This window comes from Rana temporaria, chromosome 1, assembly GCF_905171775.1.
Source record: "Rana temporaria chromosome 1, aRanTem1.1, whole genome shotgun sequence".
Lineage (NCBI taxonomy): Eukaryota > Metazoa > Chordata > Amphibia > Anura > Ranidae > Rana > Rana temporaria.
Window position 1 is genome coordinate 379980991 of NC_053489.1, and position 18247 is coordinate 379999237.

The following is an 18247-nucleotide window of genomic DNA, read 5'->3' on the forward strand; positions in this document are numbered from 1 at the left end:
AGCAGATTGGATATTTGCTGACATGCACAACAAATCCATCTGCTGGAATCCATTCCAACGGATGGATCCGCTCGTCTGTACAGACTCACCGGATCCATCCGTCCAAAGGGATTCCCCGCACGCGTCGTAATGATTTGACGCATGCGTGGAATTCCTTATATGACAGCGTCGCGCCGTCATAATCGCGGCGACGGCGCGACACGTCATCGCCAGAGGATTTCCGCGCAGATTTCAATGCGATGGTGTGTACACTCCATCGCATAGAAATCTGCGGAAATCTTTGAGAGGATTTATCCGTGGAAACGGTCCGCTGGACCGTATCCGCGGATAAATTCTCTCGTGTGTATGGGGCCTTAGACTCAATCACTCCCTGTTGACATTTCCCAAAGATAGGAATGGGATAGGCCTCTCAGACATGGTCAGGTACCATAAAGCTCCCCATTTAAACCCTATTCTGGAGTGACTGTACAGTGAGGTCTTCTAAAAGTGGGGTCCAGATGGAGCAGGCATTCTCAGAGATTCCCCTTGGGGGTCTCCCTTGGATGGCTCAAGACACTCCCAGATCTTTATACAACCATCATGTGAATAAAGGTCTAACCTTAAAGTGGATGTAAACCCCAAAAATTTATGTGTGTGTAATGTAGAGAATCTGGGCCAGATTCTCAAAGGCGTTACGACGGCGCAACACCATTAGCGCCGTCGTAACACCTCATCTGGCCCCGGGTATCTATGCGACTGATTCTCAGAATCAGTTGCGCATAGGTACCCATTAGATCTGACAAGCGTAAGGCTGTTACGCTGTCAGATCTTAAAAGTAATTTTTTTTCCCGCCGCTAGGTGTCGCATCGTCGCTTTTCCCCGTCGTCTATGCAAATGAGGTAAGTACGGCGATTCCCGAACATACGCGAGGTCGACGCAGCGAATTAACGTCGTTTGCGTAGCGTACCCGACGCGTAAGGTTGCCCCTGCTAATTAGCAGGCGCAACCAATGTTAAGTATGGCCGTCGTTCCCGCGTCGAATTGAATAAAAATTACGTCGTTTGCGTAAGACGTCCGTGAATGGCGCTGGACGCCATTTACGTATACATCTAGGCAAATGACGTCGGGGCGACGTCATTTAGCGCAATGCACGTCGGGTAATTTACCCGACGGAGCATGCGCAGTACGCTCGGTGCGGGAGCGCGCCTAATTTAAATGGTGCCCGCCCCATTTGAATTGGGCGGGCTTGCGCCGAGCAATCTAACGCTACACCGCCGCAAGTTTACAGGTAAGTGTTCTGAGAATCAGGATTTAAACCTGTAGACCTGCGGCAGTGTAACGTAGAGCTCATACATTACGCTGCCCAGGAGCAGCGCTAATGTATGAGAATCTGGCCCTAAGATTTCCTATCATCTGTGCCCAGTCTTGCCACATAGAGTTAATCCAGAGCTGAGCAATCCTCTTTTTATTGTTCAGTGGGATAAAACGGACTTTCCTATAAAAAGCAAAGTCCGTTCCGCCTCCATGCTTTGAGTGACAGGATATTTACATATCTTGTGCACTAGCCTGCAGACCATGCACAGTTTCTGTAAACAGTGTACAAATCACCCCCCTCCCCTCCCCTCTCCTCTCCTAAGTTGCCAGAATTGTCTGCTTGTCCTGTGTTTTGGTTAAATGTTTACAAAACATGAGGTGAGACACAGTTCAATGTCATGATGAAATGCTCCAATGAACAGCCATCAGAATATACATAGACAAGTGATTAGGGGGAGATGTATGTAGTCCGAGCGTGAGTGATCTTCTTATTATTGTTATATTGCAGTGTGTGTGTGTCTGAGGTCACCTGATCACATATTCAAAATTCCTATATTACCAGGATGTGTTGTGTGGGGGAGGGTGGATTTCTCACTTTTTATACTTACACCCAGGCTGAATGAACTTAGGGCTGGTTCACATTAATGAGCTGTACGAGATCGCAAGTGATTTGCACCGCACTGCTGTTCAGATCACATGCGATGTCTGTGCGATGCGATTTTAGCCATACAAACTGTATGGCTGAAATTGCATCTCATTTGGAACAAACTCGCACAGGACCCTTTTTTTGGTCCACACCAGAATCGCATAGGTTTTCACACCTATGCGATCCGATTCATGTCCTAACTGTCAGTTCACAGTGCGATATGCAAGCTGAAATGGGGGTGTCATTACCATTGTTTTAAACTCCCCAGCATATGGCAGTGTGAACTGTCGTGCGAGTCGGGTGCGATGTGGGAACCCGCAGTGGATTTGCAGGGTTCCCGAATCGCACCAGTGTGAACCGAGCCTTGGTGGGAGCAGTCAGGTGACATTTGTAGGCTGCATGCTTTGAGGCTTGGTTCACACTGGTGCGATTCGGGAACCCTGCAAATCCACTGCGGGTTCCCACATCGCACCCAACTCGCACGACAGTTCACACTGCCATATGCTGGGGAGTGTAATACAATGATAATGACACCCCCATTTCAGCTCGCATATCGCACTGCGAACTGACAGGACATGAATCGGATTGCATAGGTGTGATGCGTGTTTGGTCCGAATGTGATGCGATTTCAGCTATACAGTTTGTGAATCACAGGAATGCGTAGGGTACAGAGGTGGGTAGTACATGCAGGATGGTGTCAGGATAGTGGACAGCGTCAGATAATTTTTTTTTATTTTACAATTTAATATTTTTTGTTCCCAAAAGGTTTTTTGGGACCAGTGGATTTTTTTCTTTTTATACATTTTTACAATAATTTTTTTTTTTTCTTTTTACAATTTATTTTTGTACTTGATGGGAGGGTGGGGTTTTATTTTTTAAATATATTTTTTCACAATGCTTTTTGGAAAGGGGTTGGGGGATGGGGCAGTGGGTGATGTCAGTGGGGTAGTGGGCGGTGTCAGTGGGGTAGTGGGCGGTGTCAGTGGGGTAGTGGACAGTGGGGTAGTGGACAGTGGGGTAGTGGACAGTGGGGTAGTGGACGGTGTCAGTGGGGTAGTGGACAGTGGGGTAGTGGACAGTGGGGTAGTGGACAGTGGGGTAGTGGATGGTGTCAGTGGGGTAGTGGACGGTGTCAGTGGGGTAGTGGACAGTGGGGTAGTGGACGGTGTCAGTGGGGTAGTGGACAGTGGGGTAGTGGACGGTGTCAGTGGGGTAGTGGACGGTGTCAGTGGGGTAGTGGACGGTGTCAGTGGGGTAGTGGACAGTGGGGTAGTGGACGGTGTCAGTGGGGTAGTGGACAGTGGGGTAGTGGACGGTGTCAGTGGGGTAGTGGACGGTGTCAGTGGGGTAGTGGACAGTGGGGTAGTGGACGGTGTCAGTGGGGTAGTGGACAGTGGGGTAGTGGACGGTGTCAGTGGGGTAGTAGACGGTGTCAGTGGGGTAGTGTACAGTGGGGTAGTGGACGGTGTCAGTGGGGTAGTGGACAGTGGGGTAGTGGACAGTAGGGTAGTGGACGGTGTCAGTGGGGTAGTGGACAGTGGGGTAGTGGACAGTGTCAGTGGGGTAGTGGACAGTGGGGTAGTGGACAGTAGGGTAGTGGACGGTGTCAGTAGGGTAGTGGACAGTGGGGTAGTGGACGGTGACAGTGGGGTAGTGGACATTGGGGTAGTGGACAGTGGGGTAGTGGACAGTTGGGTAGGGGACAGTGGGGTAGTGGACAGTAGGGTAGTGGACGGTGTCAGTGGGGTAGTGGACGGTGTCAGTGGGGTAGTGGACAGTGGGGTAGTGGACGGTGTCAGTGGGGTAGTGGACAGTGGGGTAGTGGAAAGTGGGGTAGTGGACGGTGTCAGTGGGGTAGTGGACAGTGGGGTAGTGGATGGTGTCAGTGGGGTAGTGGACAGTGGGGTAGTGGACGGTGTCAGTGGGGTAGTGGACAGTGGGGTAGTGGACGGTGTCAGTGGGGTAGTGGACAGTGGGGTAGTGGACAGTGTCAGTGGGGTAGTGGACGGTGTCAGTGGGGTAGTGGACGGTGTCAGTGGGGTAGTGGACAGTGGGGTAGTGGACGGTGTCAGTGGGGTAGTGGACAGTGGGGTAGTGGACGGTGTCAGTGGGGTAGTGGACAGTGGGGTAGTGGACGGTGTCAGTGGGGTAGTGGACAGTGGGGTAGTGGACGGTGTCAGTGGGGTAGTGGACAGTGGGGTAGTGGACGGTGTCAGTGGGGTAGTGGACAGTGGGGTAGTGGACGGTGTCAGTGGGGTAGTGGACAGTGGGGTAGTGGACAGTAGGGTAGTGGACGGTGTCAGTGGGGTAGTGGACAGTGGGGTAGTGGACAGTAGGGTAGTGGACGGTGTTAGTGGGGTAGTGGACAGTGGGGTAGTGGACAGTAGGGTAGTGGACGGTGTCAGTGGGGTAGTGGACAGTGGGGTAGTGGACAGTAGGGTAGTGGACGGTGTCAGTGGGGTAGTGGACAGTGGGGTAGTGGACGGTGACAGTGGGGTAGTGGACAGTGGGGTAGTGGACAGTGGGGTAGTGGACAGTGGGGTAGGGGACAGTGGGGTAGTGGACAGTAGGGTAGTGGACGGTGTCAGTGGGGTAGTGGACGGTGTCAGTGGGGTAGTGGACAGTGGGGTGGTGGATGGTGTCAGTGGGGTAGTGGACAGTGGGGTAGTGGACAGTGGGGTAGTGGACGGTGTCAGTGGGGTAGTGGACAGTGGGGTAGTGGGTAGTGGACAGTGGGGTAGTGGACGGTGTCAGTGGGGTAGTGGACAGTGGGGTAGTGGACGGTGTCAGTGGGGTAGTGGACGGTGTCAGTGGGGTAGTGGACAGTGGGGTAGTGGACGGTGTCAGTGGGGTAGTGGACAGTAGGGTAGTGGACGATGTCAGTGGGGTAGTGGACAGTGGGGTAGTGGACAGTAGGGTAGTGGACGGTGTTAGTGGGGTAGTGGACAGTGGGGTAGTGGACAGTAGGGTAGTGGACGGTGTCAGTGGGGTAGTGGACAGTGGGGTAGTGGACAGTAGGGTAGTGGACAGTGGGGTAGTGGACGGTGACAGTGGGGTAGTGGACAGTGGGGTAGTGGACAGTTGGGTAGGGGACAGTGGGGTAGTGGACAGTAGGGTAGTGGACGGTGTCAGTGGGGTAGTGGACAGTGGGGTAGTGGACAGTAGGGTAGTGGACGGTGTCAGTGGGGTAGTGGACAGTGGGGTAATGGACGGTGTCAGTGGGGTAGTGGACAGTGGGGTAGTGGACAGTAGGGTAGTTGACGGTGTCAGTGGGGTAGTGGACAGTGGGGTAGTGGACAGTAGGGTAGTGGAAGGTGTCAGTGGGGTAGTGGACAGTGGGGTAGTGGACGGTGACAGTGGGGTAGTGGACAGTTGGGTAGTGGACAGTGGGGTAGTGGACAGTAGGGTAGTGGACGGTGTCAGTGGGGTAGTGGACGATGTCAGTGGGGTAGTGGACAGTGGGGTAGTGGACAGTAGGGTAGTGGACGGTGTCAGTGGGGTAGTGGACAGTGGGGTAATGGACGTGTCAGTGGGGTAGTGGACAGTAGGGTAGTGGACGGTGTCAGTGGGGTAGTGGACAGTGGGGTAGTGGACAGTGGGGTAGTGGACAGTGGGGTAGTGGACAGTGTCAGTGGGGTAGTGGACAGTGGGGTAGTGGACAGGGGGTTCTGGACCATCTTGGTATGGGGGGGTGGTTGTGGTGTCATTTATTTTTTTACAATTTCATTTTTTTTATCAGCCCTGTGGGGGGCGTTGGTGACATGACAGGGGTCTAAACAGAGACCCCTGACATCTCCAATTTGAGACAGAGAAAGGGACAGAGGACATTCATTCCCCAGTCCTTTTCTCTGCATTGAAGATGAATGGACAGAAGACAGCGTCTCCCTTCCATTCATAAACTGAGCAGAGTAACACACAGGTTACTCTGCACAGTTATCACGGGACGCACAGCGCTCGGTAACGAACGCTCTGTGTCCCATTTCCGCTCTCCATCCTGACAGAGCCCCCCCCTCGCAGCCCGCGGGAGAGGAGAGAGAAGCCGGCGATAGCTGCGGGGGATGGAGCTGGACACACGGAGCAGGACGAGGGGGTGGGGGCGGAGGGTGAAGACACAGCGCGGGGGGGGCGGACAAACGGAGCAGGATGAGGAGGCGGAGCCACGCACCGAACGTCATTGCGTTTTACGTGACCCCGGATGCACGGGCGCACGTTTTTTATTTGTATCTGTTTGCTTGTTTTAGCCGGCAATTTTAAATTATATGTACCGCTGTGTATATGTTGCACAATTTTTAATAAATATTTGACGGTACTTCACATTCTGAGCCTATTTCTTCCCCTGGTTCGCCGGATGGACGTGGAGCCGTTAAACACATTGGAGAGGATATTCTGCCTGTCAGCTGTGACCGAGTTTTCTCCATGACCTGAGTGGATCGACACGCTTTTTATGATCGTGGATCTGGTAAGAGCACACCCTTACTTACCTCTCGGTGGGAATATATGTTTCTTCTGACCAGAGACCAGAGGCTGTTCAATATTTGGATCATTTTATTACTCTGCAACTGTTTTTTGCCCATCTATTTGGACATTCATATGTTTTGGGGTTCTGCTGTTGATTTCCCCTCTCATTTTGGACTGCCTAACAATTGATTAGTATGCAATTCTAATGGACTAACAAAGTTTTTTAAGCGTTTGGTCCCAAATAGCAGATTGTTGTAATTACCCCGAAAGGTTTTTCCCATGACTGTTTGGGCATCATCCCTTTTTTTTGCTATTTTTTGCACTAGCACTTTATTCATTTATTCATTTATGCATTTATTTATTTATATTATTTTCGCATTAAGTTGCGACTCCTAGCGCAACTCATCTTTTTTCTTTTTACTTTTTGCGTGTATATCACATGTTTAGCGTTGCTGCTGGAATTACTCACTATTTATTTATTCACTTATCCATTTGAAATTCATTTATATTCATTCTCCTAGCGCGAGGAAAACCCCCCCTCTTTCCTTTTTAATATTAGGACACTTACCTGTCCTGGAGTCCAGCACCGTCCGCCATCCTCAGTGAGGGAACCAGGAAGTGAAGCAATCCGGCTTCACTACCCGGTTCCCTACCGCGCATGCGCGAGTTGCGCTGCGCCGCTGATTGGCTCCCGCTGTGCTCTGGGAGCCGAGTGTTCCCAGAGCACAACGGGGGGAGGACGGGAGGTGACGTTCCGCCCACAGTTTACCCAAAACTGTGTGGCCAGAAGTGGGTGCAAATACCAGACTTTAGACAGGTATCTGCACCCCCCTCCCCCCTGAAAGGTGTCAAATGTGACACCGGAGGGGGGGGGGGGTTCCGATCAGTGTGAGTTCCACTTTAGGGTGGAGCTCCGCTTTAAAGTGGCAAAATCGTGGAATCCACTAGACAGGAAGCAATCTATGACACCAAAGATTAGGCTCATGGTTCGCCAAGATTAACAAAGTGCACACGATGGGGAAACAGTCACAGTACACATGATGGCCACAGTCAATAAGAAAGAAGAACAATTTTGCAAAAAGGTGGGTTCACTTTCTACTCAGGCTGCCATACCCAACTATAAACCTTTTGTTGGGTAATATCAAACTTGGGGAACCCTGAACCATATTCCTGCTCCCTAATTCCTTTTAACACCCTTCCTCCAAAACCCCTTCCCCACATTTTTTTTACATATTATGCTTCCTTTTCTTTTTTTCGTTTTGTACCTCCCCTAAGTCAGTATGCTATGTTGAAAAGTGACGTATGATGTTGGGAATAAGTAATCTTCAGCTATTATTATGGATGACAGTTTGCTTCAAACTTCCTGACCTATCTTTTGCTGATTACTCAACACACAATAATCTCTTGTTCTTGCCCTGGAAACTGTGTATAAACACATTAACTAAAAAATAAAAAAATGGAATTATACAATAACAATGATATTATACTTTCAAATAAATACCAGAATGCTCACTTACTTTGTTATAGTCTCAACGCCCACTTTCACTTTGGTTTGATCCTTATTAAGTGTGTAAATCTTCATAATTGATGCAGTAATTGGATCAGTATGTGACAGCTAAGATAAATCAGGACAAAACATGAAAAGCAGTGCAGTACATCTGGATAAAGCATGAAAAATAGGATTTTTGTACTCACCGTAAAAGCCATTTCTCTAAGTTCATGGACGGACACAGCAGCCTTTGACTGTAGGGTTATATCCGCTTCCTTCCAGGAGAGTTAGGCAGAATTACAGCCCCATGCACACGTGTAAACACGTGTTCAGAGGCATTTGGACAGCTTTTTCAACTGCCCCTGAACACATTCAATGTTATCCTATGTGTCCATGCACACAGTCACGTTTTTTCTGTGTTTTCCGGCAGTTGCGTTTATGCTCGTTTATGTTCGTTTTTTCAGTAGCAAAAAAATGGGTTCAGACGCAAAAGTTTTCGCGTTTCAGACGCAAATCGTGGCAAAACGCGGTGCCGGCCGTGGCGTTGTCAGATTGGATCCTGCAGCTCCAGGGACCACCTGGCAAGGCACAGCTTGATTGCTCGGAGCTCCAGAATATTGATCGTAGGCGGGACTCCTCCTGAGTCCAGCGCCCCTGGGCTGACTGAGTGCCCCAAACGCCCCCCAACCGGAGAGGCTGGCATCCGCCGTGACCACTGTCGAGCGGCACGGCAGAAAATACTTTGTGGTCCGAAGCACCGGAGATGTCAGCCACCACACCAGGGAAGACTTGACCAGATGGCTCAACTGAATCTGGTAATCCAGAGGACACGGGAGCTTGTCCCAATGTGACTGAATCTCCTTCTGTAGTTCCCTGGTGTGGAATTGGGCATACGAGATCGCCTCGAAAGAGGGCACCATCAGACCCAGAACTCTCATGCAGAAACGAAGAGACGACCACTTCTGGGTCGACAACTGCTTCACTGCAGATTGCAGGGTCTTCAGTTTCTCCATCGGGAGGAACACCCTCGCCTCCGCGAAATCCAGGACTAGGGGGCGTGGCCTGGACATGGCGGAGTGAAGCTGCTTTTCATCAGAGCTCCCGACCTGATCCCCCGATTTCTAGCCAAAAATCAACTATAACCCGGCATGAACATTGCCAAAAGGTACAGGACAAGAGCAGCGACAAGGGGGACACCAGCTGGAAAGATATCGGGCGAAATCCAGAAATATTTTAAAGCCCTGCAAGGGATATCCCCAGGTCCCAGCCTACCCGAGCCACGAGATAAGCCGAGGGGGAATCCCAGGGGCAGCTACTGGACCTACAGTATACAAGGAGAAAAATGCGCAATTCTGAGTAAAACAATTCCTTAATATTATGCAACAATGGTAAAACAATAAATATATATGAAAATTATATATAGATGAGTAAAAGAGTGTGCATAAGATTTGCACAGTAAAAAAGAGTCTATTGCTCCAGGTGGAGGGGGAGGGGGGGGGTTGGTAATGGGGATGAAGTCCAGGGACGGACGGATGAGAGTTTTTGCAGGGGTCACAACTATAACCTCAGGGCTGCCATCATTGTAGAACAGAAACCGTGTTCCAAGACTGTAACAAAAAAGCAAAGGAAGAGGCGCCTCTGAGTGTAGATGTTTAAGCGTAATTTAATGTAAAAAAGAGTACATATAACTCACATTTTAGAGGTTAAAATAGACATTGTACAGGTTTCTTTACGGGTGATCGTCAGTTCCGTCACTTGTAGTTCTCCTACTGCTGGGCACTTGTGCTGAGCAAAGCTGTCTCTCACTGCCGTGTGGTGTTGAGGCCGGCGGCGGTGGGGAGAAAAACTTATGAGCCAGTCAAACAAAGTGGAGGTGTAATTGGCAGTATGATGGTACTGATGACGTCACTGGATTTTTGCTATGATGGTACTGATGACGTCACTGGATTTTTGCTATGATGGTACTGATGACGTCACTGGATTTTTGCTATGATGGTACTGATGACGTCACTGGATTTTTGTGACGTCATCAGTACCATCATACTGCCAATTACACCTCCACTTTGTTTGACTGGCTCATAAGTTTTTCTCCCCACCGCCGCCGGCCTCAACACCACACGGCAGTGAGAGACAGCTTTGCTCAGCACAAGTGCCCAGCAGTAGGAGAACTACAAGTGACGGAACTGACGATCACCCGTAAAGAAACCTGTACAATGTCTATTTTAACCTCTAAAATGTGAGTTATATGTACTCTTTTTTACATTAAATTACGCTTAAACATCTACACTCAGAGGCAGCTACTGGACCCCAGTGGATCTGAAGACTGGATGACATTCGCCCAACAGTCACCAAAGGAAACCCCCCAAGGCGAGATGTCTTCCTCGCAGATGCCAGAGCCCGCTGGCCTAGATCCACACATCAAGGCACTATTGCAGGCCTTACCCACCAGGACGGACATTGAGGCCCTGATTCTACGGCTTGAGGAAACCCATAGACGGGACATACAAGAGGTGAGGGGAGAGGTCTCGACGCTTACCGATCGCGTCGCCTCGGGGGAGGAATCGGTGTCTTCACTGGCGGACTGCGTGGCGGCCTTGGAACAGTCCCGGGACCGGCACCGTGAGGCCGCCATCACGCTGCAGCTCCACCTGGAGGACGGGGAGGATAGGAGCCGCCGCAATAATCTGTGGCTCCGCGGTATCCCCGAACCTACGGACGTTGAGGATATTGGGGCCAAAGTGATCGGTATCTTCCGGGAGGTCTTGGGTGATCTGGAGGCGGAGATCGTGCTGGACAGGGCACACAGAGCGCTCGGGCCTAAGCCGACGGATCAAGACAGGCCGCGAGACGTGGTCTGTCGCCTCCACCGCTACGGGCAAAAAGAAGCCATCCTGGGATAGCATGGGACCTAGGAGACATTGAAGTGGATGGGGCGCAGGTACGGATCATGCCGGACCTCTCCAGGGCGACTCTATGCCGTAGGGCAATGTTGCGGCCTATCCTGGACCTGGCCAGACAAACGGGCCACACGTATCGCTGGGGCTATCCGATGGTGATTACCTTCCGCAAAGACAACAACGCCTTCTCGCTTCAGAGTACCGCGGATCTTCCAGCTCTGTTCTGGTACCTGGGATCCGAACCGATTCAAGTTCCGGATTGGCTCCAGTTTATCCCCCGCCAGATCGGCCGATCGGGTGCAGCAGCCTACCGGGGCCCCTTGATGCAGAGACCACAGAGAGGCAGACGGCGACGCCATTCAGCACGAGGAGGAGCGGGACCTGAGTAGGCCCTGGGCCGCACATTTGACTCCCCCATCCTTGCCTACGCACCGCCCTTGCTACGGGGACCCCTTATAGACTGCCATGTTGCCCCCCCCGTATCCCCCTCCTCCGCCTTCCCTTCCCCGATGAGCCCTGTGATTGCCGTACACCATGGGGGATCATGTGTGGATGGCCTCCCCTTTTTTTTCTTCTGCCACACACCCTGGCCCGGGTGCAGCCCCGGTTGATTTGGGCCTGGTGAGCCACCCCTTCCCCTGATGCACCGGGGGCCACCCAACCTTCCCTGGCCCTTTCGGCTGTATGAGACTGTTAGATCGGGTGCGGAGGCTCCCGTCCCCGGGTGTCCCCATCGAGACTCTGAGGTCGCTCCCCCGATAACCCGGGCTGTGCATATCGGAAACCCCGCGGACGCTGGGACTGCACCCTTTAGGGATCTCCAGCACGATCAGAGACCGACCGGGCAAGCAGGTCACACTATTTGGAGGCCCGGAGATGGGTGACTTGTAGTTGGCGGAGAGGCCGGGCCCGGCCACCCAGTTGGAGACAATTATTTTTCTTTTTTGGGGCTTAAGGGGTGGTGGGGAGGCTGCCCGATGGGTTTGAGATGGAGGGGTGGGGGGCACGCCGGCTGGGGGCCCCCACTCGATGGAGAGGAAGGGACACCTCACTTTGTTGCACTTCCTCCAAACAGCACAGAAACTGACATTTTTTGTGAGAAACTCTGTTGTGCTATAGAGGGCCCCATACACTTCCCCTGGATATTGAATTGATCCCTGGGGTGGGGGTGGAATACCACCTAGATGTTGGCGGTCGGGGGGTGGGGTGGATTATGTGGCTGAATCTGGGGTAGTGTTTGGCACCAAAGGGATGGGGGCCCCCAGCCGGCGTGCCCCCCACCCCTCCATCTCATCTCACCTTCTGCACCCCTGAACCTCCCATTTGCACTTTCTGCACCGATTGCCTTATTTTGTCTGATATATTTAAATGTTTTCTTAGCTGCCAGTTCTGTTGTCATTGATTGATGTAATGTATACTGCTGGTTCATGTTTTGTTACTTTTCACAGTATATATTTTGGCCGGGGTTGGGCGGGGAGGGTCGGGAGCTTGCTCCCGGTCTCTGTCTAGCTCATCTCCCCCATCTAGGACCGCACTCGATACCCAGGTCTATCCCGGAGAGTGCTTATAGCCGATTTTGGCTACCTTAGTTATAACCGATTGGAGGCCCCACCTGGAGCCTGCCACTTGAGCTCTTTTTCTTCCTACATCTGTTCTTCTCCCTTTATCTTACTACCCACCCAACTCCTTTCCCTTCCGCTCCTCCATTCCACCACCCCCAGTCGTCGTAAGACAACCCAGTACCCCTTTTCCTATAACACTCCAACTCCCCCCCCCCCCTGCATGAGCATGGACGTGCTTACCGTGATTTTGCTTAATGTCAAGGTCCTTAATACGCCCGAAAAAAGACACATGCTGCTGCAGGACATGCGGCGCATTGGAGCGGATGTGGTGCTTCTACAGGAGACACATTTTAAAGAATGTAACCTACCGCTCTTGAAAAACAGATTTTACCCCACAACACACCACTCTCAGTATTCGGAGGCCAAATCTAGGGGGTGTCTATTCTGGTTTCTGCAAGAGTGCCGTGGACACCCTTAGATGTCCTGACAGACAGGGAAGGGCGCCTCCTCTTTTTGAAAGGCAAGATATGTTATAAGACAGTGACATTCGCTAATTTCTATGCCCCAAATGTTCAACAGGACGTCTTCCTCAGGAAGTGGCTGGAGCAAATTCCGACGCTTCTCGGAGGGCCATCTGATATTAGGGGGTGACCTGAACGTCCCCCTGATCCCGACCGAAGACACGTCCACCGGGAAATCATCCCTAACCCGGGACACTCTTAAACGTATTGACGCTACTCTACATGCTATGCAATTGATAGATGCCTGGCGTCTCTTGCATCCTGGGGACAGAGACTACACTTTTTTCTCTAAGCCTCACCAGACGTACTCGAGACTTGACTACTTCCTACTGCCACACGGACAGCTAGACGCGATCCAAGAGGTCACCATTGGTTCGATCACGTGGTCTGACCACGCCCCGATCACCCTAAAATACTCGATCTTTAACAGGAATGGGGACCAGAGGCCAGTGTGGCGACGTAATGAGGGCCTGCTACAGAACACCGAAGTCATGACGGACGTGGTGAGGGAGTTAGGACATTACTTCTCCACCAATAACACACCTGACAGCGACGTGTGGGTGGTGTGGGAAGCTCACAAATCGGTGATCCGGGGAATACTGATTAAGCACGGCGCACGACTAAAGAAGGAACGCTCGGCACAACTGAACTTGCTCCTTGCCAAACTGCAACTACTAGAAACGACACACAAAGCAACCCCGGACAGACAGACGGGTGCGAAACTCGATGTTGTTCGCTCACAGATCACGGATCTCTTACATTTTAGGGCCAAAGCGGCACTCCAAACATGCCGACGTTTCACCTATAAATCGGGCAATAAATGCGGCAAATTGTTAGCCAACACAATACGCACACGGCGATTAGCCTCATATGTTCCCCACGTGTTGTCCCCAAAGGGAAAGAAGCAGTCTACACCCCAACAAATCACACAAGAATTCCGCCGGTATTATAGCTCCCTGTATAACCTAGCCAAACCTCCCCTTACACGGGACAAGATAAGAGATTATATATCCGCGTCCTTAATGCCCTCCCTGTCGACTGAAGCTCGGGAAAGCCTGGAGGATCCTATTACACTACCAGAGCTCCAAAATGCACTGAAAGGCGCCAAGCCGGGTAAAGCCCCAGGCCCTGACGGCCTTACAGTGGCATATTATCGATCACTGCTGCCCTCAGTGGGTCAACACATGGTGCGGTTGTTTAACGAGTTAGGCTCGGGGAAATCCTTTCACGTCACCACACTACAGGCCCAAATCTCTGTGATCCCAAAAGACGGTAGAGATCCAACTAATTGCGGTAGTTACTGCCCCATATCCCTCCTCAACACAGACCTCAAATTGTACACCAAAATCCTGGCCTCCAGGCTTCAGAGCCACCTCCCACATTTGGCACACTTGGACCAGGTGGGCTTTGTGCCCTCCAGGGAAGCCTGTGACAACATGGTTAAGGTGCTTAACCTCCTGCATATAGCATCCTCCAGTAAGACACCTAGCCTGTTTGTAGGGACTGACGCCGAAAAGGCAATCGACCGGGTCGACTGGCAGTTTATGATGTCCACTTTGGAACACATAGGTCTGGGAGAGAAAATTAGGAATTGGGTATCGGCAATATACAGGGGACCGACGGCGAGGGTACGAGTTAATGGGGTATTGTCAGAATCATTCCCTATCACCAACGGGACGAGACAGGGGTGCCCCCTCTCGCCCCTGTTTGCGCTCTCCCTGGAGCCCTTTTTGTGTCACGTGCGCCAGAATCCTGGAATCGCCGGGATACGCACCGCAGATGCACATTACAAGGTCTCCGCTTATGCGGACGACCTACTATTTAACCTCACAGACCCGGACACATCCCTTCCGGCTCTTTTACGGGAGTTTGAGGCATATGGCAGGCTTTCCAATCTGAAGATAAACATGACAAAGTCGGAGGTCATGGGGGTGGGGATCCCACAACAACAGCTCGCCCGGCTCAGGGCTAGCTTTAGTTTGAAATGGACGGAGGTCGCACTAAAATATCTAGGGACGTACATTCCCCCCTCACTCTCACAGCTATATAGACTGAACTTCCCCCCCCTCCTGACGGAGGTCCGGAGATTATTGTCTCAGTGGTCGGGGGGCCTTCACTCCTGGCTGGGTAGGTGCAATATACTAAAGATGACAATACTACCCAAGTTCTTGTACCTCCTCCAGGCCCTCCCGATTCATATCCCAGGAGAATACTTTCGGCAAGTCCACACCACGTTTTCCCACTTCCTATGGGCAGGGAAAAAGTCACGACTCCACAGGGGGGTCCCATCCCTCCCAAAACTAAACGGCGGTCTAGCGTTACCGGACGTACGGACATACTACCATGCCACACATCTTGTCAGACTAATTGATTGGTGCCGACATGGTAGCATTAAACTCTGGACGCAGGTAGAGCAAAGTCAATGCAAGATCCCCCTACGTCGCGCCCCTTGGTGTCACGCGGCACTTCCCACACTTGTTGCACGCCATCCGCTGATGGGAAATACGGTTAAGGTATGTGCGGGTCTTTTTAAATGGTTCTCCCTCTCTTCTCGGGACACCCCTCTTAGACCTATTATTGGCCACCCACTCTTTGAACCAGGCCTACAGGACAGGAAATTTCTCGACCTGGTGGGTACGGACCTTTTCCAGGCGTCACACTTTAGTTCCGGGGGGAGGTGGAGATCGGCAACAGAACTGACTGACCCTGACGGCGCATATCACCTCGACTTCCTGAGAGTGCAACAACTGAGCTATTTTTTAAACAGCCTCTAGGTCCCTCCGGCCGCACAGGCACCGTTGACAACTTTAGAGGAGCTGTGTGGTGTGTCGAGTGCTCCCACACGCTCTCTCCCTGATGTATGCAATACTGAACACTCCTCCAGGAGATTACCAGATCCCCGCCCTCGCTAAGTGGGAAAGGGACCTGGGCACGCAACTCTCGGCCAAAAAAAACTGAATATTGTCCGTTTCACGCACAAGTCATCTCTGTGCGCGAAAACGCAAGAGACGAACTATAAAATACTCACACGATGGTACAGGACCCCAGACCTCTTGAGTAAGCTGTTCCCTGACACCACTGCTACTTGCTGGAGATGTCAACAGGATAGAGGCACCATATTACATGTATTTTGGTCATTACCGCGGATCAGGGGCTTCTGGGGAGAGGTACGCCGGTTCACCCAAAAATTTACGAGGAGTACGGTACCGGACGACCCAGCTTACTTTCTCTTTACACGCGAATGACTTATCGCCTGGGGTATATAAAAAGTCAGTGGTGCGTCACCTTTTGGACGCGGGCCAAGGCCTGCGTGCCCCTCCGCTGGAAGTCCTCTCATCCGCCGACCATTGCTATGTGGCTAAACAAAGTAGATGAGATCAGTCGCATGGAGGACCTGATCCTCTCTAGCCAACGACGGGAGACGTATTCGGAGACATGGCAATTATACAATGTCGTCAGGTATTCGGAAGAAGGCCAGAGACTCAGGGAGACAGATTGTCACCTGCCAACTGAGCCATAGATATGTCCCCTATTTCTAAGGTGAATTGACGGATCAGGAAAAAAAAGGAAACAAAAAAACACTGTACGCCCTTAGGGGCGCTTTTGTGTTTGCCCTGCTCGTGCAATCCCCCCCCCCCACTACTTCACTCTCCTCTGTTCTTCTCTGTATTTCTATCTTATGCTACTCTACCTTTCCACAGAAAACGGAAAATAGGTCGGGAAGCCAGTTTGACTGGGCCCTGTTAATTGGTAACCGACCTAAAGATACAACGTCCTCTTAAGAGACGCACCTCCACTTTGGTGAAAAGTACAGTTAGTGACTCGTATGATGTAGGATATCTCTGCCTGTATCCCTGCATATACAATTTTCTGTTACTCAACCTGTTCAGGGTCTCTTTGTTTCAAATATTGTGACTGTATGATGATGGTCCGCATGGACTGGCTTTTTGATGATAAATAATAAAAAAAAAAAAAAATCAAGGACTAGTCCCAAGTATTCCAGTCTCTGGGACGGAACCAACACTGACTTCTGGATATTCAGAAGCCAGCCAAACTCTTGGAGAGTCTGACACGTGATAGACACGTCCTCTTCTAATTGAGGAAGCTCTCAGGAGAAGGTCGCCCAGGTATCCCACAATAGCGATCCCTCGCTGTCTCAGCAGGGCTAGTATCGGGGCGAGCCCCTTGGTGAAACCCGCGGTGCCGAGGCCAAGCCGAATGGGAGGGCCACAAATTGAAAGTGATCCTTCCCGATCGCAAAGCGCAGACACTTCTGGTGCTTTGTGCATATGGGAACATGTAGGTATGCGTCCATGATATCCAAGGACGCCAGGAAGTCCCCCTGATGGAGTGCCGCTATCACAGAGCGAATCGACTCCATCCTGAACTTTTGCACCTTGACAAAGCAATTGAGGGCCTTGAGGTCCAGGATAGGGCGGACCCCGTCCTTCTTGGGGACCACGAACAGATTGGAGTAAAACTCTTGAAACCGTTCCAACGAGGGAACAGGTACAATCATCCCCCTGTCCAGTAGATCCTGGACAGCCCCTGACAGGGCCTGCCGGCGAACCAGAGGAAGCTGGAGGTTGGAAGGAAAAAATCTGTTTGGTGGACAAGAGAGAAATATCTTGTACCCCGAGGCAACCACTTTGCAAACCCAACGGTCGGAGAGAAGAGACCTCCACCGAGCCGCGAATTCGCGAAGCCCCCCCCCCCCACCCGAGACCCGGGCGGGGGCAGACCTTCATGCGGAAGCAGGTTTGTCCGCAGGCTTGTTGGGCTTGCGGTACACCAGGTGCGCTTCTGCCCCGCAGCGGGGGCCTTAGCACCTTGCGGACCTTTTCCCGCCGAGGCCGGGCACACAAAACGCTTTGGGGTAGTAAAGGAGGGTCCTTGCTTGCGGCGAAGCTCCTTGCCCTTCCCAGACTGTGGGAGCAGTGTGCTCTTACCACCAGTGGCATCCTTAATGATGTCATCCAGGGATGCCCCAAAAAGCCGTTCACCCTTAAAGGGCAAATCCACTAAAGCCTTTTTAGAGGACTGGTCCGCAGAACAGCATTTCAGACACACAATGTGGCGCAATACCACCACATAGGCGGAAGCCCTGGAAAGCAAGGGGAGCGTATCCAGGGCCGACTCACAGACAAATTTCATACCCTGAACCAATTGTTCAGCCAGGTCCTTACAGGTCTCCGAAGCATCCCGCTCAACCAGCTGGAGCTTCACCCTTTCAGTCAGTGTCTGTGACACCAGAGTCCCGGCCAGAACGGGCCTCACCGCCGAACCCACAACAGTGAATAGGGAGCGGGCCACAGCCTCCACTCTTCTATCAGCAGGGTCCTTAAATGCAGGAGCCCCTTCCACAGGCAACGTGGTGGCCT

General features: G+C 51.8%; 1 protein-coding gene across 2 annotated transcripts in view; it reads right to left on the minus strand.

The window, feature by feature from the left end:
- UBXN6 (UBX domain protein 6) overlaps positions 1-18247 on the minus strand; it is a 479989-nt gene that overhangs the window by 191844 nt on the left and 269898 nt on the right. For both annotated transcript variants that reach the window (XM_040322526.1, XM_040322525.1), the window contains exon 6: positions 7915-8012. In XM_040322526.1, the coding sequence (XP_040178460.1) occupies positions 7915-8012 (98 nt within the window). The remainder of the gene's footprint in view (positions 1-7914; positions 8013-18247) is intronic.